The 25360-nt window shown below is 45.0% G+C and overlaps 2 protein-coding genes across 3 annotated transcripts; both read right to left on the bottom strand.

The window, feature by feature from the left end:
* Nucleotides 1-3624: 3624 nt before the first annotated feature.
* Nucleotides 3625-6912, bottom strand: yeats4 (YEATS domain containing 4). Its single transcript, XM_079756235.1, has 7 exons — nucleotides 6717-6912; nucleotides 6479-6598; nucleotides 5778-5844; nucleotides 5198-5292; nucleotides 5027-5116; nucleotides 4769-4856; nucleotides 3625-4382 (listed from the first exon to the last, which is right to left on the bottom strand). Exons 1-7 carry the CDS (start codon nucleotides 6765-6767, stop codon nucleotides 4213-4215), a joined length of 681 nt encoding a protein of 226 aa, XP_079612361.1. The 5' UTR covers nucleotides 6768-6912; the 3' UTR covers nucleotides 3625-4212.
* A 316-nt stretch (nucleotides 6913-7228) lies between these two features.
* On the bottom strand, nucleotides 7229-24703 carry cpsf6 (cleavage and polyadenylation specific factor 6). Of its 2 annotated transcripts, none has more exons than XM_079755795.1 (11): nucleotides 24578-24703; nucleotides 22864-23073; nucleotides 21022-21125; nucleotides 20279-20424; nucleotides 19630-19821; nucleotides 18462-18551; nucleotides 16427-16928; nucleotides 15837-15952; nucleotides 14985-15135; nucleotides 14536-14772; nucleotides 7229-9560 (listed from the first exon to the last, which is right to left on the bottom strand). In XM_079755795.1, the coding sequence occupies exons 1-10, from the start codon at nucleotides 24635-24637 to the stop codon at nucleotides 14559-14561; spliced, it is 1785 nt and encodes a 594-aa protein (XP_079611921.1). In that variant the 5' UTR covers nucleotides 24638-24703; the 3' UTR covers nucleotides 7229-9560; nucleotides 14536-14558. The 2 variants fall into 2 exon arrangements, with proteins under 2 accessions (XP_079611921.1, XP_079611922.1); XM_079755796.1 differs by having other exon boundaries at nucleotides 14536-14739.
* Between the last annotated feature and the right edge of the window lie 657 nt (nucleotides 24704-25360).

The following is a 25360-nucleotide window of genomic DNA, read 5'->3' as shown; positions in this document are numbered from 1 at the left end:
GCATTTGCGCTTTGGCATCTTGAACCCTTCAGCTGCACCGCCGGTGTCTGCTGCTTTTCTTCTGTTTTGGAAATCCGCCCACAGTAAGGTGACCAGATTTCTGAAATGAAAATCGGGGACATTTTCAATGTGGCGGTGAAAAATGATTAAATATTATCATTATGAAATAAAAAATGGTAGTAGTAAGTACTTTTTCATGTATTTTAACCAGCTTTTATTACACAAAAGGACCTGGTTAATAAATCAAAATATCAGCACCCACAAATATCATGTATCAGTAGCGCACAGCAGTGTCAAAAACACAAATGTAGAATAAACATCTCTCTTCCAAAGTTAAGTGTCATGTGAAAAGACAGCTGCCAGACCAGTAGCTAGTAAATATCATTCAAGATGTAATTAATAATAATTACCAAGTCATAACATATGAGTTTATTAATATTATACATGACTCAGGGCATCAGCTAATCAGATGGTCTGCATTTATAACTACTACAGTCATTAGTTATACACACAGCCCGACACAAAATACAGAAGTTAGCCTAACACACACAACTATCAACCATTGATTATTATTATTTTTAACAGAGTCTCATGTTCCTATGCCTACAGGAAAATCATATGTTACCAAAGCAGTCTTCCACCTCCCCCTCTTCCAAAACAGGGCCACATACAATGTCATCACCTGGTAATCTCATGCTAACGTTAACGTTACAGCGTCACTAATGACAGATATGAAAACATTGTCATAATGTTAACGTCCACTGACTTTTATAACGTTACGTTAGGTCTTCAATTCAGATAAACAACTTACTTTAACGTTACATCACTTATCTCTCTCTCTCACACACACACACACACACACACACACACACACACACACACACACACACACACACACACACACACACACAGCCAAGTCTACTGCCAATTCACACAAAATAAATAAGTTCATACACAACATACCATTCATGACCGCTGGTCTTCTTTTCTTTCCTTTTTGCCGCCTCTAGATTGTTGTTGTTGACGCTGCCGCGTCTGGTCGTACGTCCTGATAACGTCTGTTTGTCATACGACGTCTTCTCTGGCGATGCGTTAAATCATTTAACGCATCGCCAGAGAAGAAGACGTCACACACGCTAACCCACAATGACAACCGGGGGAGGGGGGGCACGCACATATACACACATATACACGCACAGAAGGAAAACTGGACATTATCATCAATTAATAAAAAAAAACCCGGACGCCCCGGACGGGACGTAAAAAGTGGACATGTCCGGGGAAAAGAGGACGTTTGGTCAGCCTAGTGTTACACTGCCTGCATTATTTTAGCACTTTGAAGTGAGCTATAGACAAAAATATTGATATAAGTTCCGGCACTGACTGATATAACTATACTAACTGTTCCCACTACTTGTACACAAGTAGTAGTTTTGCTGTATAGATTTTAAGAAAAGGTCCTTTGAAAACCTCACTTATGCATATTTTGGCCATTGCAAATTGCATTATGTTAGCACTATGAAGTGATCTACCGACAAAATTATAGATAAGTTCAGGCACTGACTGATAAGACCATGTTAATCGTTGTACTGACTACTTGTACACACGGAACCTTTTACCGAATAGATTCGGAGAAAATGTCCTTTGAAAACCTCACGCACATACTTGGTCCTTTGAAAACGATGTGGACGTTTTCGCGCCGATCTGATAGTGTTGGCAGCGATTCACACAAACGCACAACCGGAGGCTTTTTTTTTTAGAAAGCGCACGAAGATTTTGTGTGACGGCTGGCTTACTAACGAATGACGGCTTACTTGACCGCAATCCTTCCTTGACCTTAAGAAGAGTCTGACCACAACGAGCATATCAGGGAAAAACTTACTCATCATTCCGTATAATACCCACTTGTTCATTGTTCCAGCTGTTTGCCATTTGGCGGGGAGACTCAAGGTCCCGCTAGTCAAGAACAAGTGGTACAACAAATCAATTGTGCCCTCTACTGAGACCGTTTTAAACAGCACCAATAACACTAACGGACCAAAAAATAGATATTATCCTTTGTTATCTTATTATGCGTCTTAAATTGGCATTTTTTGGTTTCTGTGTTTTAAGTTGGTGATGAATATACAGCAAACTTACATAGCAACATGGATACATATCAGCCTTGGTAAGCAATAAAAAACGACCTGTTTGTTTGAATTGTTAGTTGTTGTAATAGTTGTCGGATTCTGAGGTTGAGGTTGTTTTTATTCAATGGGTTCTCTACCATGAGGGCATCCCTTTTTAGGGTCCCCAAAGAGGACTCTAACCCACGGGGCAGGAGGAAGAGAGGCAGAGCAAGAACCACCTCGAGAAGAACCACCGAGCAGGAGAGGAAGAAAAAAGGGCTGTCATGGAAACATCTGGCGTGGGGCCCGAGAACGGAGAGCACGGAAGGAGCGTCGTCGATGGCCTATGTTCCTATGGGAATTTAAAGGCCTAAATAAAATAAAATAAAATAAAATAAAGAGGACTCTAACCAGTCACTGTTGGGTTCGAGGTATAGTCCGTTTCTGTAGTGCCGTAGTCGCCCGTCAGCTCCACCTCGTGGCTCCTCTTCAGTATGACGCCCGGGTGCCTCCTACTTGCGAAGTTTCTCCGCATCCGTGTCCCAACTACCAGCCGGATGATCTCCAGACTCAGCAAGGCCCCACGGTTCTCCCTCTCTCGTTCGGCCCTTGACTTAAACATGCTGACCCATGAAGACCCCCCCCCCCCCCACGCCCCCCTTTCTGGCAAGGTGACCCCATGCCCAGAAAAGAAAGGAATGGATAATCAGAGCCATGTTTCACCATCACAGATCTACAGTTGGTTTTGGCATGATGATTGGCCATTGGACAGACAGCTTACCTTTAACAGAGTTCACCGCCTTCCGTCTCCTCCCTGAAACAGGTCCTCTGAAACCTCCTCCTTCAGGTGACTGTGCTCCCTCCGGTTACCGTTCAGCCAGTTGAAGGTCCTCTGATGTTTTTGTCGCGTTTCTCTCGAGGTCTGCCTCTTCTCCTCTGCTTCAGTGGCTCCTACGGCCAACGATGAGGCTTCGCAAGCAAGCTCTTTGTGCGTTCTTCTCTGGCGCCATTCTACATCAGCACCACTCTCGTCCTCACTGCCATCTATGTCTGTTGATGCCAAGTTCTGATTGGTCGGACCCTCATGCGTTACTCTTCCCTGAGCCCTTTTTCTCTTCTTCAATCTTATGACTTGATTGTTTGAAATGCTTATCATCAGTGAGCCTAATTTTCTCCCCCTCGCTAGAGTCCGGCTCAAGCACTTTTAACTGTTCGTACATTCCTCCATCACCATCTCCTCCTCTTAGTTCAGGCTGTGTTCTCAGGGAATCCATGTTCCTCCACCTGCGTTTGCTTCAGTCTGTTTCCCTTCAACCCGTATTCATTTCTACTGCAACAATCCTTCTTTTCTTCTGGTTTATCTGGTTGAACAGCTATCTCCTGGACTTTCAATGTTTATTGAGTGAGGAGTTACCTGTGTCAGTGCATATGTGTTCAGTGAAGGAGGGTCCGGAGGATGAAAACTGAACCAACATTCGTCTTCTTGTAGTTGATGTCATTGAATGACAGAAGTAGATAGTGGAAAATCAACACTTCTGTATTTTTATTACATGGAATTACTTGCTATAATTATTATACCAATTTTGCAATAAAATAAATACATTACCTGCCATTTTGTTGTAAGGCTTAATACCATAAACCAGACAAGCGTGACAAAAAATGTAACAAACAAGAGTCCGAAAATGAAACTGTCCGTCTCTTCTGAATAAAACAAAACAAAAATCCCAAAGAGTTTGTGGTTTGTTCCTGATTGTGTTCCCTGTGTATGTGTGTGTGCGCTCCCACGGTCTGTGTGTGTGTGTGTGGGTTGCCAGTGAGTGTGTGTGTATGCTTGTGCGTTCCCAGGGATGTGTGTAAGCGTGTTTGTTCCATCTGGCCAGGGTGTATGTGTGTGTGTCCCCTCTGGCTGTGTGTGTGTGTGTGTGTGTGTGTGTTTGTGTGTTCCCTCCGGCTGGGTGTGTGTATGCGTGTGTGTTCGCTCTGGCTGGATGTGTGTGTTAGTTTGTTCCCTTGGTGTGTGGATGGGTGTGTGTGTGCGTGTGTTCCCTCTGGCTGGGTGTGTGTGTGTGCGTCTCTCTGGCTAGGTGTGTGTGGGGGCCCAGCCTCAGTGGTCCTTGACGTCCCCGTCCTCCTCCAGCCTCCTGATCTCCATCTTCAGGTGGTTGATGCTCTCCCTGCTGGCCTTCAGCTTGTCCTTCAGCTCCGTGATCTCCTGGCTCGTCCTCTTCTTCGACGCCTCCAGCTTCTCCCGCGTCCGCACCTCCAGCTCTCCGACTGAACGTCACACACACACGCGCGCGCACACACACACACGTTCAAATACGCAACAGAGAAAACCAGATATTTGTAATGTGTGCGCTTTATACAGTTTACACAGGAAGAGAATTGGCTCCTCAAGAGAATTATGGTTTTAACTAGTCGATATGCACAAAGACAAAAACGCTTATGTGTGTGTTAGCACTTTTTCACAGCTGTACAATAAATGTGTGCGTTATTATAATATAAATATAACTACCACTACATATTGTGTGCATAGAGAGCAGCTTCAGCATGGCGACGTGTGCTTGTGTGTGTGTGTGTGTGTGTGTGTGTGTGTGTGTGTGTGTGTGTGTGTGTGTGTGTGTGTGTGTGTGTGTGAATGGACACTAGAGTGTACGTACATTCGGTCTCGTGCTTGTACGCTCCGAGGGTCAGCTGCCGCGAGGTGGTAAGCAGTTGCTGCATCATGGCCGTCGGGTCCTGGAAGATCTGAGGAGGAGAGACCGAACGCTGGCGGATCAGATCAGAACGTACTGATGCACCTTAGGGCTCGTGGAACACTGTGCTGAGCCCGACGGCTGCAGCGTTCCTAGACTGTGGAGGTCCGCTGTAGCGAGTGTGGTGGGATGTAGGGACTCAAGGATCTGTCACCTCCGTACCATTTCGTCATAGAACTCCGACACCACAGTCTTCTTGGGCATGGCGCTGGAGTCTGACTGGAACAGCTTCAGCAGGTGGTACAGGGTCACCTAAACACATCAAAGGCAGGAAGGTAAACACAACAACAAGCCGCAAAACGCACTCACAAAACAATGTTTGTGCGTACTCACTGGTCTCTCGTTCGGATCAATGAAGAAGATCTTGACGATGATCTCGAACTCTCCCCAGCCGGTCTCTGTGATCTCATAGGGAGGCTTGGTCACCACTGGGAAGCATTGGGAGATATTGGTGGTCAGATACATTAGCCTCACTTACCACCTGAAGTTAACATAGCAGCCAGCCCCCTAGGAAGCCTTGCTATCTCTTAACTCTTCTGTAGAATCAACTGCCAGCTGAAAGGCACTAGGTTCAAGTTCTAAACCCAATGTCTGAATTGAGAATAATTGTAGGCATTATTGCGATTTCTAAGCCCCTATATTCTCAATAATGACCTGTATCTGAATTCACTGTAGGTCACTTTGGATAAAAGGGTGTAATAATTAGTCAAAAGTAACAGCATTTTTCTGAATTACTTATCCTCAAAAATAATTGCCTAATGCAACTAGAACTGAATTATTCAACCTCGAGTGAATTACTAGTGAATTATCTAGAGATACTACAAACACAGACATCATTTTAGATTAAATACTATTTTCAAATGTTTTTCCCTGGATGGGAAGAGTTGGGAAGGGCAGCAAAGTGTCTGCTTACCTCTCAATGGATTTGTGTAACTCTCATGCAGCTTGAACTGGATCTTCTTCACGTACGCAGACATATCCTAAAGGAATGACATTACAAGTTAATAAATAAAATCCTTAACAGACAGATGCGCACAGCATACATCCTTCAGAAGGAGTAAGATTTGCTATAGTTTGCTTGGCATGTCAAGTCAATAAGTAGAATAGTACTGGTTCTGCATGAATGTCTGGACTGTTAAATAGACTAGCTCTATAGAACTGACAGTTGTTTGCATTCCCCTTGTTGACAGGTGTCTAAGGAGTCCTTCCCAGTATCTTTCGATTAACACCCCCGCAAAATATGAAGAGTTAAACCTTGTCCCCCATGTTGAACACTTCAAAAAATTAAAACTTAAGAAACTCTTCAGAAACAAAAATAATGACTTGTTATGAGCTGGAGCAGTGGATTTCAGTTTAGCTATTTCTTGTTTGATGGTTTTGGTTCATCTGTTTTGTCCAAAAGCCTTTATTTGTTTTAACCTACGAGCTGAACATCAGAGACACTGAATGATTCAGAAGGAATATTTATTTTCTTCCTGTCCCTTTGAATATGAAGCGTATTATTTGAGTTATGTATTTGTTGCTTAGGATCCTGAAGTTCCCATTCGTTTTTTAGTTTATTTCTTGCATTTTATTGCTCGCATTATTTTTTCACATGTTCAATAATATAAATACCTCGTTTCTGTAGGGCTTCACGTAAATGGACCACTGGTGCGTGTGTCCGTCCTCCTCTCTCTTCTTTCCAAAGTAGCGGGCAACATTTCCAAAAACGATGGGCTTCACAATTGTCACACCCTACATGTCAAAGAATAACCACAGGACATAGTTCAGTTTAACAATATAACATAATAACGATACAGTGTATGATTACATCGGTACAATGAAACACAACATGTACAGCTTCGTTTCACACCTTAACTCTTCCCCCGGAATCTGGACCAAATTCAGCCATCTTCTGGAACATAGTACAGTGCGTGAATATGAATTTTAACCCCCAGTTTATGTCATATGGCTTTAATTATGTGCGGAAATGAATGCATAAAAATCGCCATTGAAACGGCGAAAAACAACAAACGTCTAGAGATTCATTTCAAATCAGCATCCGAACAAGCGACGGAAGTACACCGCGCTACAAATGAGATGTCCGGTGGACCCCAGTGGAAGGACTCTTTGGTTCCGCTCTTCAATATTTCTTTATTTATCATCTACTTGCGCCTTATTAGTTTAACAAATTTTGGAATTGGAGTTACTAATTCTGACATAACAAGTTCCCTATCAGACGTCGTTTATATTTATTTGAATTAGAAGGGTTGCTGTGAGATTTACAATTAGCGATGGAATGGCGGAGCAAACTCATTCTACACATTGATACAAAAAAAAACCAATGCACTGTTTTCCAGAATATGACCATTTATTTGGCCCCGTAGGGTACGGTTTACTTGTGGTTATTAATTACATCGATTAATCTCGATCACAGGTTATCTTCATAGACATAATCGGGAGCTGTATTCAGCTGGTCACATTCAGGCATTTGAACCCATTCAGCCAATTTTTTTCCGGCAGAATAACAACACTTACCTTTCACAGGTGAATTCCGTCAGAACCTGGAAACCATACTGCTGCAAAGTCTAAATCATGGAAAACCCATTTGTTAAAGGTAATAGACCATAGACAATATCATTCCGTTTACAATTTTCTAATTTGGCAAATTGTCCTTCAAAGTTGAGGTTACCGCTCTCACTTTGACCCCTTATAAAAATAGATATAAAAAAATCCATGCGTCCGTGGTCTCAATCAAAAATACAAAACAGTTAAAAATGTTGATATTGAAGCTCACTCAAAATACTTTTTTCACAAATTAGTTTTCTGAAACCACATAAATTGATTGATTTCACATTAGCTATGCTCAAATATTAATTGTTCACAACTAATGCACAAACACAGGCTAAAAAGAAAAATAATACTGACCACCATGAATGACTTTAGCTTATACAAAATAAACATTTAAAAGATTGCTTAGAATAAAAAAAATGATATTTAAAGGAAGTCATTTTATTCGTTTTCTTTTTAAAATCAAATACTTTGGTACCGGTTAAAAAGCCAGATTGTATATCCTATGCTTTTCAAAATGTCAAGCATTTTAACTTTGATTTAAAACACATACGGACAGCCATTTCACCTGAGGATTTCATTATAAAACCTTTCCCCAATCCATGCCATCATCACAAGGTTTAAGTTACTGTGAGCATGATTTTTTTTCTTAACACTATTTTGGACTGACATCTGAATTTAAGACCAATGTATATAGTGAGTTACAACGTATTTAAAACACATATCGTCACATAAAAGTTTAGAGTGAGCTGTGCTTGTAAATATAACATTAGAAATTACTTCCAAAGCTTTCATTACAACTCACTCCTCTTGAGAATATGTCGATACATACAATGCATATTTTGGTATGTATGGTAGTAAAATCCAAATAAACCAGCAATTTGTGAATGCTCTTAGAAACCATTCAAAATGACAATGCCGAGTGTGTTTGGAGTATCAAAAACCTACAATACATTCAGTATGGGGTGGCATTACTTTGAAGAACTGCATTATAAAAACACATTTTATCCAAATTACCAGTATGTACCCATGTCTACATGTATACACACAAGGTTGAACTATTCAACAGGTTACATGCCTACTTTTCTTTAAGAGGAAGAAATAAAAAATAAAAAAAACAAAACAAATAAAGAAAACTACAAAACCAAAGTTTGGACCAGATGAGTTGGCCTTAAAGTTATCCTGAACCCAAAAATAAAGAGAAGATATGCAGTGATGTATACCATTTTTTTTCAGAGCAGATATTGCCAAAACAGCAAGGGTATGAAGTGTAAAAAAGTATTGCAAAATGATTGCAAATATTGGAATCCCTGACCAATAGTTATTGTAAAAAATTCACAGAAGTGCAATTCAATTTAAAAAACGCAATAAAAACCATGACATGTTTGTTACCAATACTTGCAGTACCATAGTTGTCAGCTTAACGGTACGAGGCTCAACACAAACATGTAAAACAAAGCAAACATACACATTTAATATAAATGACTCACTTAAGAGAAATTCACCATGATAAGTGGACCACAGTAAACAGTTTTATTACAACACAATCTAGTTTTAATCATCAAAAAGCAGAGACATTTACAAACATCATCCTAACCATAACGTAATCGACGGGAATAAGGAAAGAAGAGATCCAAAAAAAACCTGGTACCCTATAAAAACGATTCAGAAACCGACGAATGTACACAGGACAGCAAGACAAAGAGCGGAGGAAAAACCCAAGTACGACATGTTCATCTTTACTTTAAAGCATCGTGCAGGCTCGTCAATGTTTTCGGTACTTTGCACAGAAAACAAGAAAAAAAAAAAGAATCACACAGGTACTTTATCTTTTAGATTTCAAATAAAACATCATAAAAAATAAAAGGGCTTTGTGGAAAGTTTTTTTTTTTCACTTTAACTTAAGTAGCCATGAGTATAGATCTTAAGATAATATAGCCTTACACACGAGGGGGGGGGGGGGCTTTCCAACCACCGTTCGAAGCAAGGCGGCAAGATGGACAGACACACAGAGATGCATGCAGGAGAGACTGATGAGGAGGGCTGCTGGTGCTCCTGTTCAGCCATGCAGAGCAGGTTGCTGATGTGGTGGCGTGGTGTTAATCCTTCCTCTTGTCCCATTCCTTCCATCCCTGATCCTTGCAAGCTGAAAAGGTTTCAAAATGGAGGGTGGAGTTTGGTTTCGAGGAAGCCCAACATTCAAATACACTGCAGATTTCATCTCTAGACTACAAATGGATTCGGCCATAGAATTTAGGGGGGGGGAGATACACCATCAGCCAGCTATGTGAAAATGTGCTGTGCCTTTAGGTTTAGAATTAAAAAGACTTCAAGATCAATTGCATTTTATATTTAATGGTTTGGAGTTTGCTAGACTTGAAATTGGGAAAAGTAAATGACTGAGTGAGTATATATAGCCCCCTACCCTTGAACAGACAGATAAATAAGTTGTCATGCACATCTGAACTTCAGCCATTGTCTTTTGAATACACATTAGAATAATGCACATGTACAATCGTCACAGGTCAGGGCATTGAAACTTGCTTCAAAATGTCACTAGCTTTGCTTTAGGTTTACTTTATCTGTAGGCATCATTATGAGAAAGGTCGTATTGGTACTATTTTAAGGACTTCTTATTTACTACTGTGGACATTTACAAGAGTCCATTGATAGGGGGGATTTTGTTCTCAGCTTTTTTTTGTTCAATTAACAATTCTGACAAATCAACGTTCTGTCTTCAAATTAATTATTTATTTGTGTATAACAATGAAAAATAAATCCCTAGGTAGGGTTCTTCATAACACAAGACATATTGCAACATCTTTTGTTTTTGAACTTTAACATTTGTAGTTAGTACCTTAATTGGAACCTTATTTTGTTTTATTTCTGCATGCATGGCACACAAGGTTTTCTACATTTCACATTCAACTTTAAAAAGTTGCGATGAAAGGTTACCTTAAAGAGTACCCAAACATTTTATTAAAATTTCAGTGTCCAATTATAATTTTGTCAATTGCTACGATTATCTTAAATTGTCTTGATTTCAACTTAGTGCCGTCCTAGAGGTGGGATACCCTTTAAACTCCAAACTTATTGCCCATTAAGTCCACTCAATATCAATTCAAATTGTATTAGTCAGAGATTATAAAACTAACTCAAAACAAAAACCAGAATCTTTTTCTTGCCCTGTATACTAAACATTGGCCACAAATTATTTCTCACCAATGCATGTAAATTATTTAAGTGACAAAGCAGAAAAAGGACAAAACATACAAGTAGTCAACGAACCAGGGCCAAACGTTATTATCCTGTCAGATATTAAACCAATGTTTTCAATGTCTGTCTTACTGCCATGTCTTCCTTCTTTATCCACCTTCTACTTTAACCCTACTCAGAAAGATAGTTCCCTGATGAAGGCAATATTCATACAACACATCTTTACATTCCGTTAAATGCAAACTTTTTTTGTGGGGAGATTACACCCAGATAAAGTGGTCCCCATAGCTGATAAGATTGTGCCCGTTTGCCCCAGGTAAGATCAATAAAGGTATATTTGAATGAGATTAATCAGCGACCCCCAGCACAAATACTCCTACACACAAGAGTGAAAAAAGGCATCAAGTCACTCATCTGGGTACAAAACAGTGCTCCGCATAACTATAGAAACAGACTGAGGATTAGGAAGACGGACATAAACATGAGACACATACTTTGTGAGGAAGAAAATGTGTTTGATTACATAAACATACAAGATAATGCATGCATGCAGTAACGTTTTTTTAGGAATAAACCCATAAAAAAGGTTGTTGACCATTACAGTTAGTTACACTTCAGCAACTACACAACTAGGATGTAATGTTGAATAAATGTGATAGGATGTGGTAAAAAGTGATAAGGACCTCAGCAAACGAAACATACCGGTGATCATAGACTTAAAAAAACTGATCATCAACTAGGTATTCTTCACTACAGATTTTCTATCAACAATCATGTGAGATATGAGCTAATTATTTTACAGATGTTAAATAAAAGATAAATCCTTGCTGTTTATAAGTTATGTGTCAATGTAAATAATGGCAACCTGCCCCATGAGCCCAACATAAGCATGTCCTTCTGTTAACTGAGAATGACCATCACCTAACCTGGCACCTTGTAGAAATGAACCCCAATTACCAGCCAGCGGCGAATACACAGATAAAATAAACTGACCAACCCTTGCGCTACAGACAATTATAATTGCAGTACAATTTATGTTTTTTTTTTCAATTCATCCAATACCTTTTATTGTCCTTTCCATTATATACAGAACGTGAACCCACATCACAGACAGATCATCATGAAACGCCACATTAATGTTCCATGGCCTCAACTTTGATTGCAAAGTACGATAAGAGGGACCAACATGTTGACTTTTACCAAGTCCTTACGTTTCCTAAGACTTCCTGACTGACTTTGAAATGAACGTGAACTTGTATAACTGAAATGATGGCTGCAGAGTCCCAATACACTACAAAACTACAACAATAAAGCTAAAATACGCAACAGACAAAAGCAGATTGTCAGGCCCAATTACAGAAATAGGAATGTTACGTTATCAGTATATATATTAAAAGGCTTCTGGCAAATTGTACATGTTAGGATGGACTTGACTTCAAAAGCAACAAACAATATAATTGCTGTTTATCAGGTTTTCAAAAATCTCTTGACTGCCTTTACATTTATTATTTTACAACTTTTACTCTGGTTCATGAAACTACACAGATTTTCATTTCAGTCTTTTTTTGTTTATATTCTCATCTGTATTCTTAGCACTATGCCTGTGAAATTCTAGCCTTCTGTACAAAGAACACAAACTATAAATTCCAATCCCCAACAATACATTAATAAAAAATATATTCTGAGTGAGTTTTAGTGTCAAATTTACAATGCAGTGGATATTGTGGTAGGATCACATTTGAAACACATTAACCTAAATATTGCATAACATTGCTTAATGACACCAATAGTCCAAGAGGCAGATAAAGAGCTCATCGTATTAATACCAATATGACCTAAACAAAGAGTCACAAGGCTGATGCACATTGCCTCAAGCCAAGGGACAAGGCAGTTCTGTTCGGCTGGCAAATCTTAAAATATTTCCCCCCACCATTAAACCAGCAAATAATATTTTACCCCAATAACTTAATGATTACAGCAAGAGCCTGACTCAAATGCTAGATGGTTATGATCTATTAACTTCTTCCCTAAAGCGATAAGCTGAGATTGAAGACGAAATTGGCATCCGTTTTACCCAGATTCAGACGTGTTGTTTAATTCCAAATAATCATCATAGGCCCAGAAGCGGTGTTCCACACATGAACAGGAGATTGCATGGTCACCCGTCTGGACGCACAATGATCAATTTGGAATTAAACAACAAATCTGAATCTGTGTAAGACACAATTTACAGACATCTTGGCACATCACTTTAAATAATATATAGGTTTCTCACTCAACCTCTGACCTATGTCTTGTAAATCATTTTAAGATTTCCCAGCCATTGTGAACTGTAGTATATAAGTCAGAATGTACCCACATTGTGAATTACTACAGGCAAGATTATTATGAATAGTACAGCCATCAAGTTGTTACAGTCAAGGACTAGAGTAAAGGTTCTTTCCTCTGCAACTAAAACCCCATTCAAAATATTAGAAGATCTTATATTTCCTGCTTTTAAAGGAAGCAGCCACAAAATAAAAAATTGGTGGATTCAATTGCTTATCGCTTTTATGACTATAATTTCATCAAACTAGTGTTGTGACTGGAAAGTCAGGGCTTTGAATTCTGACTTCCCAGTGATCTGTTACCTTACTAAACCATGGCAGTCCACGGCAAATGGGGTTTTGGTTGGCAAAAAAACCTGCACCCATCCTTTAAAATACATACTTTCATAAGTCAAGAAATGTCAACGGCAACAAATACATGACACATTGCAATAAATATCTAAAACATTCTGGACATACAGAAAGACTGGATATAGTACGAGCAAAACTTACCTTTGACTTACCTGTAGCCATCCTGTTCCCCGAGTCTTTCTTTGCTTGCATACCTCTCCCAACACACGGGACCTTTCAATCAGAGCCGAGACCATTCCTGGCGACTTATCAACTCGTCGAGAAGTCGTTGCACTAACGACCCTACAGCGACCGGCATCCACACCACCAACACACGTACCTTTCCCCATCGCCTTGTCCCGAGGTATCTTTTGGTAACCAATGGCCTCTCGGTGAACGGGTGTGAGGGAGAGGGCTTTGAGGTGTGCAAGCAAAGAAAGACCGGCGGCCGCCCGAGCCACAGCGCACGGCCCCCCACAACAAGCCCCCGGAGAGGCCTACAGCCTAGTGCTGCGGCCGGACAGAGGCCTACAGCCTGGTGCTGCGGCCGGACAGAGGCCTACAGCCTGGTGCTGCGGCCGGACAGAGGCCTACAGCCTAGTGCTGCGGCCGGACAGAGGCCTACAGCCTAGTGCTGCGGCCGGACAGAGGCCTACAGCCTGGTGCTGCGGCCGGACAGAGGCCTACAGCCTAGTGCTGCGGCCGGACAGAGGCCTACAGCCTAGTGCTGCGGCCGGACAGAGGCCTACAGCCTGGTGCTGCGGCCGGACAGAGGCCTACAGCCTGGTGCTGCGGCCGGACAGAGGCCTACAGCCTGGTGCTGCGGCCGGACAGAGGCCTACAGCCTAGTGCTGCGGCCGGACAGAGGCCTACAGCCTAGTGCTGCGGCCGGACAGAGGCCTACAGCCTAGTGCTGCGGCCGGACAGAGGCCTACAGCCTAGTGCTGCGGCCGGACAGAGGCCTACAGCCTAGTGCTGCGGCCGGACAGAGGCCTACAGCCTAGTGCTGCGGCCGGACAGAGGCCTACAGCCTGGTGCTGCGGCCGGACAGAGGCCTACAGCCTAGTGCTGCGGCCGGACAGAGGCCTACAGCCTAGTGCTGCGGCCGGACAGAGGCCTACAGCCTAGTGCTGCGGCCGGACAGAGGCTGCGGGCGTCCGCAGCGCAAACCAACAGAGAAACACATCTGGAATGGAAGAGAAGAAGCGGAGCAGGCGGGAGGCCCCAGCTATGGATGGTCGTACACACCTCTCCTACCCCGGGGCAGATCCTCAGCGGTGCCGGTACTCCCGTTCGCGCTCCCTCTCGCGGTCGCGGTCGCGGTCGCGGTGGCGGTCGCGCTCGCGGCTGCGCTCGCGGTAGTAGTCCTCGTGGCGGTCCCGACTGCGGGACTTGTGCCGCCGGCTCTTCTCCCGAGAGCGGCTGTGGTCGCGTTCCCGGGAGCGCTCACGTCTGGCATTGTCAAAAGAAAAAGATGTGTGGGCACTGTGAATGAAAGTTAAGAAGACTTGTTTTTCCTTTAGTCAGGCATCACGTTAGTACACTACATTCTGTTCCCCACAAAGAATAAAGAGTTGGGACATTGATCAACTTCAACATTTAGCTAGAGCATAAAAACACATAATTTGTGCATGTTTAACGTAACTTAATTTATGATTTGTCTAATAAAAGTAGGGCGTCCCGGCAGGGTTTATTACCTGGCAGAGCCATAGCTCTTGGACTCAATGCCGTGGAGGCAGTCCTGCAGTGAGCTGATGAGCACTTTACAGCGGTCGTCTGCAGACACCTTAGACTGCTTTATGAGGCTGATGGCCGTCACCAAGGTCTCTATGGCACTGCCATAGTCCGCTGAACAGAGGAAGAACACAACGGGTTGTTCAGGGGAGGCCGTTCATTAGGAGGGAGAGGGTCCTCTAGTCATTTCAGGTTCACACCGTTGTTGATGTGATGTGAGCTAGGGCTGAGTCAAATTCAATTAATCTGATGCTTTTGAAAATGTGCATGCTTGTCACAAGTTACCAGAGTGCAAAGTGATTTCTTATATGCATGCTATTTCAGGCAAGAAGAACAAAAGCACTTGTACTCAATAAATGACTTCCATCGATTATCAGTATTTGTTGAGATTTTCTCTTAGTCGATCGACTGACCAATTAATCAACTAAGCTTTTCAGCGCTAAAGTGAATTTAACATATAATGTTCTTTGAGTGGCTGCAGATGATATTCATGTAAATCCACTTGTATTCTGAGTCATTAACCAGTTAGGTCCGGTATGCAACCATGCGTTCTAAAGGTGACATATTACACCACCAGGTGTGAGTGTGATTAGCCGTTACAAGCCGTTTTGAAAATCTGCCTTTTCTGACATCACAGGTGGGCGTGTCCACCTAGATGTATGACGGGTAGATGAGCAACGTCTGCTACAGTCCACCGGGTAGGCTGGTGGACTGATCTATCGATCCCTGATCGATCCCAGATTTTTAAAACGGCTTGTAACGGCTAATCACACTTTAAATCCTCAGGGGCTTCGGTCAACGGAGGGTTCTCTCACCGGCGCTGGCGTCGGACACGGCTCTGGAGATGGCGCTGGAGGAGATGGCTCTGTTCCGGTTCATGATCTCCTCGAACTCCGCCTCGCTCAGCGGGGTCCGAGACACCTCCATCTCCCTGCGGACCGAGGAGAACCGGTTGACCCAAGGAACCGACGACTCAAGACCGCACAACCATACTGGCCGTGTGCACGAACAGCACAGCACCACGCGTTCATAGGAGGGCTCCACGTATTCATTGAAATGATACAACAAAAGGGCGTTCTTGGTTTGGGGAATCATTTTGAAATTGAGAGAGACTAATAGAAATCCAATCCGACGGTTACACACATTAATACAACAGCCCAATGCAGACACACTCGTGGCTAGAGATTAAGAAAAGCAATATTTTTTTAAACGTCAGACTTGCACACGGCGAACAAGTTTCCAGGGGCTGCAGATGAACGACAGTTTGTATAACTAAATCTGGTACATTTACGCATCCTGTGCAATGGACGCGTCGATGAATGACCGCTGTCCCCTTTAAACCAATCGCACGCGTCGACCTCTACAGGTGGAACCCTCCCACCGGCCCCCCGGAGGCCCCGCCTACCTTCCACCGGGGCCCCCGTAGTCCCGCTCGTAGGGAGGCGGGGGCCCGTAGGGGTCGCTGGGTCCGGGGGGCCGTCTGCTGTCGTTGGGGGGCATGTTGTTGCTCCCGGGCGGGGGGAAGAAGGCGGGGTTGACGTGGGGCGCCGGCGGCGGCGGTCCGCCCGGCGGGGGCCCCGGCATGTGGGGGGGCGGGGCCAGGGCCATGGGGGGCCCGAGGGCGCCCGGGGGCCGGGGGGGGAAGGGCCCCGGCGGCGGGGGCCCCTGCTGTGGGGGCGGGGGCCCGGGGGGAGGGCCGTACCCCGGGGGAGGGGGGCAGGGGGGCATGGGCCCCATGGGGGGCTGGAAGACCTGCCCCGGGAAGAGCACGGGCGGCGGCGGGCGGTCGCTGCGGTTGGGTGGTCCCGAGAGGGGGGGTGGGAGGCCCTGTCCCGGAGGGGGGGGCCCTGGGGGCCCGGGCGGACCCGGAGGACCGATGGGGGGCCGGGGGGGGCCCTGCATCCCACCTGGAACCCCGAAGACAAAGAGGAGCGTTAACGGGGGTGTCCTCAGCACAGGAGACGGAGGTTCAGCAGTTACACACGCTGTAGACACGTTAACACAACAGCACAATGTAGACACACGTTGTAGACACGCTAACACAACAGCACAATGTAGACACACGTTAACACAACAGCACAATGTAGACACACGCTGTAGACACGTTAACACAACAGCACAATGTAGACACACACTGTGGACACGTTAACACAACAGCACAATGTAGACACACGTTGTAGACACGCTAACGCAACAGCACAATGTAGACACACGCTGTAGACACGTTAACACAACAGCACAATGTAGACACACGCTGTAGACACGTTAACACAACAGCACAATGTAGACACACGTTGTACACACGTCAACGCAACAGCACAATGTAGACACACGTTGTAGACACGCTAACGCAACAGCACAATGTAGACACACGTCGACGCAACAGCACAATGTAGACACACGTTGTAGATACGTCAACGCAACAGCACAATGTAGACACACGCTGTAGACACGTTAACACAACAGCACAATGTAGACACACGCTGTAGACACGTTAACACAACAGCACAATGTAGACACACGTTGTACACACGTCAACGCAACAGCACAATGTAGACACACGTTGTAGACACGCTAACGCAACAGCACAATGTAGACACACGTCGACGCAACAGCACAATGTAGACACACGTTGTACACACGCCGACGCAACAGCACAATGTAGACACACGTTGTAGACACGCTAACGCAACAGCACAATGTAGACACACGTTGTAGACACGTCAACGCAACAGCACAATGTAGACACACGTTGTAGACACGTCGACGCAACAGCACAATGTAGACACACGTTGTAGACACGCTGACGCAACAGCACAATGTAGACACACGCGTGGCCAGCGATTAAGGAAGGTAAAATAATAATAATAATAAGACGACAGACACGTTCACGGCAAACGAGCAAGACCCGTCTCTCATGTGCTCATGAACGCAGAATGCATTTGAGACATGGACCGATTGAACACACCAACTGGTTGGCGGGTTCCCAGCTGAAGGACGTTTTCAGTTTAAAACGTTCACCCGTTCGTCACAAACACACTTTCATGGAACGCATTCGAACAAGAGCCACATTGGACAACAGCGGGATCTATGATCTGCTTTCCCCAAGCCTCTGCTGAGCCGACAATACACTGGAGCCTGGTTTAGAGACACTTTGATTATCTGCTAAAAGAGCGTCTGCGTTTCGCAACGTAAGATCTGACCACAATTAAGAGCTAGGGAGCTTCTGGAAGGCATTTAAACCATTGCAGCAGAATTATGTTTTACACTAATTAAAACCTAAAAATCGTTGTATTTTAAATATATAAATGCAGAGCATTAGCTTATGAATCCAACTTCCGGCTTGATCCGCTGGGGCGTTTAATGTTAGAGACAGGGTCAGCTGGGGGGGGATGAGGTAAAGAGAGAGGCGATCGGAGTGATCAGTGGAGGCGCTTCACCTCTGGGTCTCCAGTTGCCGTCCCTTCCCCCGGGCGCGAAGGGATTGAAATTCATGTCCATCAGAGGGCCATCTGGTCTCATCCCCTGGCCTAATGGGGAGGGGCAGAAAGCACACCAATCACAACTCCCCTCTGACGAGCTGGCCAACCCCGCTGAAGGGGCACAAGCCAATCAGCAACAAGCCAGGAAAACCGTTAAAGGGATTGAGGCAAAGAGAAGGAAACCCACGCTTACATCTTTATGAAGGCCCCATCCCCTCCAACAAAGAGAGTAGTGGGAAGTTACCAAGATAGTGGAAGTAATCAAGAGAGTAGTGGGTAGTAATCGAGATAGCAGTTGGAAGTACCGAGGATAGTAGTGGTAAGTAACAAAGATTTTAGTTGCAGTAACTGAGATAGTGGTGGGTAGTAAACAAGACGGTAGTTGAAGGTACGGAAGATAGCAGTTGTAGTAACTGAGAAAGTCATGGGTAGTAACCAAGGCGGTAGTAGCTAGAAACCGAGAGTAAGAGTAGAAACGAGCAGATCTGAATGCAGAGGAGCTTAAAGAGGCTGGGGGAAGAAACAAACGGCCAATAGGAGAGGTTGAGCGGGCACAGTCAGCAATGCACGAGTCAGTAGTAAGGGCTCAGGACAGGGTCCAAGTGATGCATTTTACAAAGACACTTATCTTTTAAAATGCATCCCCAAATAGACCAGTGAATGAGTGAAAATGGGGCGGAAACTAAAATCTTGTGCGTAAAAAGAAAAGAAGACAGCCAATGCGGGAAGAGCAAACTACAGTTCCTCAAAGGGCTCGTGTCGTGCCGTGAGGCGGGGGTGTGATTAGCCGGTACAAGCCGTTTGAAAGCCATTCCCTCCCTGTGCCATAGTGACACCACGGACGGGCGTGTCCACCTGGATGTCCGCTGGATGGATCAGTCTACACCCACACCTGGCGGCGTGACATGAGCCCTTTAACACAACGGAAGGACTACTGCTAGGTCAGGGCTTCTTCAACCTCGTCATCTCCGGACACAAAAAGGCAGTCTTAGTGTATCCGTGGGACTCAAACCAAGCACACCCAAAGCCCCCTCGCTGCTCAGAGCTGTCCGTGCGTGGTCGGGGGCCGAGACCCCCATAGCCGAAGGAGCCCTGACGTGGGCCAGGGGCCGCGGGGAACACTCACCAGGGAAGTGTGGGGGCGGGCCCCCCGGGCCGAGGGGCCCCGGGAAGCGGTCTCCGCCGGAGCCGGGGGGGCCGGGGAACCGCCCGCGGCCCCGCCCCCCCATGGGGAAGCCGCCGCCGCCGCGGGGGCCAATACCGGGGGGGCCGGCCTTGCCCTCCCCGGACATCTGCCCCGACTGCGTTCCTGGGGGGCCAAAAGGGGAGAAAAACAAACTAACTTGCATGTACGTCCTCAGAGCGGGTCGTCTCGGTAACAGTGCATGCGGAGCCGGGGCCGCCGTCTTGGGCACGGCCTGCGTCTGACGTTAGCGGGACGCGGTTTGGCGTGGCGACCAGTGGAGTAACGCGGGCCGATGGAAGTAGACGTGGAGAGCACACCCGAGTACAAACTCACCGCTTCCAGTTCTGCCAATGGCAGTAGAAAGCTTCTGCTGTCAGGGTGAACATCAAGGACCTTATATACTTGAACGGAAATGTGCCCCTTGTCATGGGCTACAGAACGAGTCCACTTGGACAGGGTACAATACAGTCGCTGTTCAACGTTTTACGACACTAGGCACGGCGAGACGGGACTCAATCATCCGCGTGGTGTTGTTGACCAACCGCACTTCGGCGCCGTCGGATGCGATTTCCCCAGGAGCGCCACTTACTTTTCCTGGACTGCATCTCGAACTGGCTGAGGGACTGTTTGTTGCAGGGCGTCACGATGGGGTTCTGCCCGTGGAGCTCCCTCTTCGACAGCAGCTCCATCAGCTTCCTGGACGAGCCCTCTGAGCCCACACACACCAGGGCGAACCTGGGACCAGAGAGGGAGCGTCAAAACACTGACGAAGAACAGCGGAAGCATCTGGCAGAGGCTCCGTGGTGGAAGGAGTGCCCCGATGAGGGGGGGGGTAATCACTGTGTGGATACTTAAAGTTGGCCTATTATACCGCCAGGTGTGAGTGCGCTCAGCCATTACAAGCAGTTTGGAAACTCTACCTCTAGTGACATCACAACTGGCGCGTCCAAATAGATGTGTTCTGGATAGATCAGCCTACCCGGTGGACTGCAGCAAACGTTGCTCAACCCTCCGTCACACATCTAGCTGCACACACCCACTAGTGATGTCAGAAGAGGCAGCTTTTCAAAACGGCTTGTAACGGCTAATCACACTCACACCTGGGGGTATACTGTCACCTTTAAACACTCGTATTCGTATTATATTAAGACGTCACAATTAATATCCATTTGTTAACACATTGCAGTCTTTGTGAATACAATTTCCCAAACCCAAAAAAGATCTTTGAGGATGGAACCTCTTGTGTAAGTGGGGTGCAAAGGGTGTGAGGTTACATGCTAGTATACGCTCTCAACCATATTCCTTGTTTTGGAATATGATGTGGAAACTCACCCTTTAGACTGGCCATTGGCGCGGTTCTCAAAGAACTTGATTTCCAGGACGTCCGTGATGCCTATCGACCGGATGGCTTCTGTTAGGTCCTCATCTGTTGTCCACTGTTGGTGAGGAGAAAACACATTAGTTAAATGATGTGCCCACAACAGTGAAATGACCGAACGCTGGGACGCATTGAAGAAATGTCAGATGCCAAACATACTAATGGGCATTTTATGAAATACTGAAAGACACGCCTCGATAAAAAAAATTAAGTCAAGCCATACAATATGGAGTGGAGTATGGAGTGCTGATGCAAGGACTGGACGATACGGCCAAAATCTATAACAATATACTTTTTCAGATCAGTCGATAAGATAATTATTAGATCAGTCATTAAGTGTGTTAACAGGGTTTTGTTTTGGTACTGATTGAAGCCTGAATATGATGCAATTACATTTAATCATATTATCATGTCATTAATCATTCCTTCAACTTTTGGGAGATTAGGATAGGTGGGTGGTCATTCTTTAATACATCTATGTTTTTGAAACGTTGGTTTTAAGGTAGTTTCCCTGTTTGATAACTAAAAGCGGGCATTCCCTCTTTCTGAGAAAGTTGCTATCCAAAACAGCGGCGATACAATTGGAAACCTTCATGTCCTCAAAAGCCAAATACATTCACACACTGAACCGCAAGTAAACACAGCTGTGCGACCTCTCGTTCACCCCTAGCTGCATATCACGCATTAGCACACGACTGCACAAAGCTATTTTCTGGTGCTACTGGACTTAAAAAAAAAAAAAAAGGGCCTGCAGACTGTCCATACGAGGTGAACGTTGTGTACGGGTGAATCATGAATGGGCTTATTGCAACACTTTAAGGGTCGGTCGTGTGGTTGACTTAGGCCCCGTTCACACAAAGGGAAAACGCAGATACTCCCACGCGGTTTGGCCTCTCATTTACACGAAAACCCAGTTTTTAATCACAGAAAACGATTATTTCTAAAAACTCCGGCCATAGTGGGGATTTCTGATAATGCCGGTTATGTGTTGTCGTGTCAACTGGGAGAAACGGGGTTTTAGGTTCTCAAGCATCAGATTATGCGCCAGAAAATGCTTATCGTCATGTGAGCGCCCGCTGTCTGTCCACACGAACGAACCTCGCGCCTTATAGGGGGATTATTTGTTTATCAACACGGCGGATGCACTCGCAGAATGATCGCAAAAAGAAAATTTGTTTTATCCGGTTGCCATGGTAATCTCTATCTCTACTTATTGTAGCGTCTGCTAAATGCCCTAAATGTAAATGTAAATGTAAAATCTGTGGTTAATATGCAGTTGCGGTGTTAATTAGCGATGCTGTCAGCTTACTGTTACATTAAACTGCAATCAGAAAACGCGGTTATGTGCTATAGACCCTATAGCATTTGTGGTATAAAGGCTGGGACGAATTTCAAATTATAAATATGTACACTTTATGTTGAAAGTATAGACCGTCGCAATTCCCATTGAAATGAATGGCGCGGTGATTATTCTTCAAAACGAGAGCCGGTAAATTGTGAAAAATGAATTAAACTGTTGTTTTGCAAGGAACAGGAAGTCGCTTGTGTTATTCTGGGGATTCTGATTGGCTTGCATGACTTTATCCTTCTCCCTACTCTGCCGCCCATATGTTTGGCATAGTTATAATGGCACTCGACAGGCGTATTTACGCAGGTTGATGTAAATGACAACTTTTTTGTAAACAATGTTGCGTGCACAATGTTATTTTTGAAAACGGAGGGGGGGGGGGGGAATATATGTTTCCCTAAATACCCTGCTATGTATAAACGGGGCCTTAGTGAACTTGGGGACGTACCCATGTGAGGTTTCCGATGTACAAGGCGATCCTCTTGCCCGTGTAGGTGTAGACCACGTTGGGGGGGGCGCTCTTGCCGCCCTCTGCCCCTCCGGGGGCCGGCAGGGCGTCCAGGTAGTCGCGGTCTTCTGGCGCGTCGCCGTTATTGGCCGATGGGGAGATGACATCATCGTACAGGTCGATCTGCTCGTGGACGGGGTAGTCCGTCTCCTAGTAGAAGACACAGGGTGGGAAGTGGAGTGAGGCATTATGGGAATAAAGCACTCGTTGGACGCACTCCAAAACTACTTGGATATGTTTTGCTCAGATTTTATACATATCGTCCCCCGAATGATGAATAGGTAGGGTTTTCAAGCGCAGCCATCTGGCAATTCCTGTCTCCTGGGTAGTATACACAGCAAGACATGTCTTTAGTTCGTTCCCTGAGCCAGATCGCAATGATTCTGAGCGCGGATATCCGTTTTATATCCTCTACATTTCTAAACTAAAAATATATTTATTTTCCAACTGAATCAACTTGAAACAAAATGTGTGATTATTCAAATACACCACCACAGTAGCGATAGGCTCATTTAAATGTCACTTTCAGTTTCAATGCCGGAAGATTTCGGGCGGGCTATTATAATAAAAACAGAGCGGGGAGCGCCGCCTGCCAGGCCAGTCTCAACCACAATACAACGCCAAATGTATACATTTGATTATATTCCTACTTCGAAAAGTGGCCAAAATGCATAACCTAATATAATATACGACTAGTCGTATATTATATTAGAATAGCGAGAAGCGTCTCTATTATTTTTGACGGTATTGAATCACAGCGTTGGTATTTCTTAATAACCTGGTATAGCTGCCAAGACTGCCAGTAACTCGTGTATTCGCTAAAACACGAATATAACTGGTTGTATCACTATATATAGTTGACCATGTTAAAATGCAATCATTTAAGATAGAGATGCATGCATACAGGATCGTAACAAACTCAGTCCACAGCTTTCCACTTCAAGGATGTATGGACTGGATTCAACGCGATCAAGCCGATCAGCGCTACAGAGCTAATAAAACACTTCGAAACACCGTCCACATCCATGTCGTGGTTGCAGTACTTTTATGATCGAGTACTTAAAGTTATTGTAGAGGACACACACAGATCAAACGATAAGTTATCATAGCTGAGACGGGGGTGTGTCCCGAAAGGTGAAGGGTTAACAACACTCGAGAAAGTGGCCAATGTGCGCCTTTACGCAACAATTATCCACCAAACTAGTGGGTCAAAGCAACACCGTTGTTATTTTTGTTTGCTGCCGAACCCCTGGTCTCCAGCAGTAGGACCCTTCCCACCTCCGTGGACCAGCTTGTAGGCGGACAACAATGGAGCTGCAGCAGCGCGCCACCGGGGGCCACGCCGCGGCGGAGAGGCCTTCAGCGAGGCGCCGCGTTACACAACATATGGGCCCTCCTTTCGATTGCAATGACCAAGTTCCGCCATGCAATTACGGTATTCGCTGTTAAAATGCTTCTTTTTGCAATCAACCGATCGTATCTTCCTATTTCCACGCCATTAATCCCTTTCTTGGAGGATACGACAGTCGCGGCCTCTGCTAGTAGGTCTGGTCCGCGATTACAACCCGCAGACGATAACAAAGAGTCCAAACAACGCGAATAATGAACTTGATGATACATCATGGCCCGTTTCGCCGAAGTCACTATTGAATACCTGTGTGAATTCCTCCTCTACGTCGGCGTAGATATCGATGTGGTCGACACCGTCCGCCATTTTCCACGCCGCCTTCTCCGCCGTGCGGTCGGAGCCTATGGAGTCTGGTGCGCCGCCTGCAGACAGCCTCACAATGAGGACGGAGCGCGCCCACCAGCGCCCCCTGCGGTCACTGTGAGGTGTTCACTTTACACAATGACATGCCTTTTACTGCGCAGAGTGATTTTATGTAAATGTATTTCCTCATCCTGCTATTTAGATTAAATTAGGCCAAAAGGATGGACCTAACTCCGAAAACGGACCAGCAGTTTGACCCTGTATCCTACTGACCTAGTGCTAGGGACATTTGGAATTAAAGGCACTGGGACACATGGAAACCATCCTCTGGTGAAGTTAATGTAGTGAGACGTCTGTTATTACAAAATAAAGGGTAAGGGTAAGAGTCAGCAGCTAAGCCATTCATGATGGGTTTGTTATTGAGTGCTCATCGAACGAGGTGTAGGACATCAAGCCTGGGCAGGGAAGTCGGCATCAATCTTTGGAGAAGGCTCAACTGGAAAACGGCATAATTTATCCCATAACTCTTTCAGCAATAAACAGAATCAGCTCCCCATGGCGTGACCTAATCTTGACTAGCCTTGTCAAAGAAAAATAAGTTCAAAAGCCGGACTATAAATCCATTGAACTAACTGTTTAGTTGACACAAATACTTTTTACATTTGTGTTGAGCTTATTGCCTCCAAGGCTTCATCACTCTTTTACCATATTTATTTTTGCGTTACA

Source organism: Pollachius pollachius, assembly GCF_949987615.1.
Source record: "Pollachius pollachius genome assembly, chromosome: 18".
NCBI lineage: Eukaryota > Metazoa > Chordata > Actinopteri > Gadiformes > Gadidae > Pollachius > Pollachius pollachius.
The sequence above is the reverse complement of the archived record's forward strand: the minus strand, read 5'-3'. Positions and strand labels throughout refer to the sequence as shown.

Coding starts and splice junctions, on each gene's coding strand:
- yeats4 (XM_079756235.1), bottom strand. CDS start 6,767: ATGTTCCAGAAGATGGCTGAATTTGGTCCAGATTCCGGGGGAAGAGTT. Junction 5,845..6,478: donor TGAAGCCCTACAGAAACGAG/GTATTTATATTA, acceptor TCATTCCTTTAG/GATATGTCTGCGTACGTGAA. Junction 5,117..5,197: donor TTGATCCGAACGAGAGACCA/GTGAGTACGCAC, acceptor TGATGTGTTTAG/GTGACCCTGTACCACCTGCT.
- cpsf6 (XM_079755795.1), bottom strand. CDS start 24,637: ATGGCGGACGGTGTCGACCACATCGATATCTACGCCGACGTAGAGGAG. Junction 20,425..21,021: donor GCCAATGGCCAGTCTAAAGG/GTGAGTTTCCAC, acceptor CTCTGGTCCCAG/GTTCGCCCTGGTGTGTGTGG. Junction 14,773..14,984: donor AAGAGCTATGGCTCTGCCAG/GTAATAAACCCT, acceptor TTTCATTCACAG/TGCCCACACATCTTTTTCTT.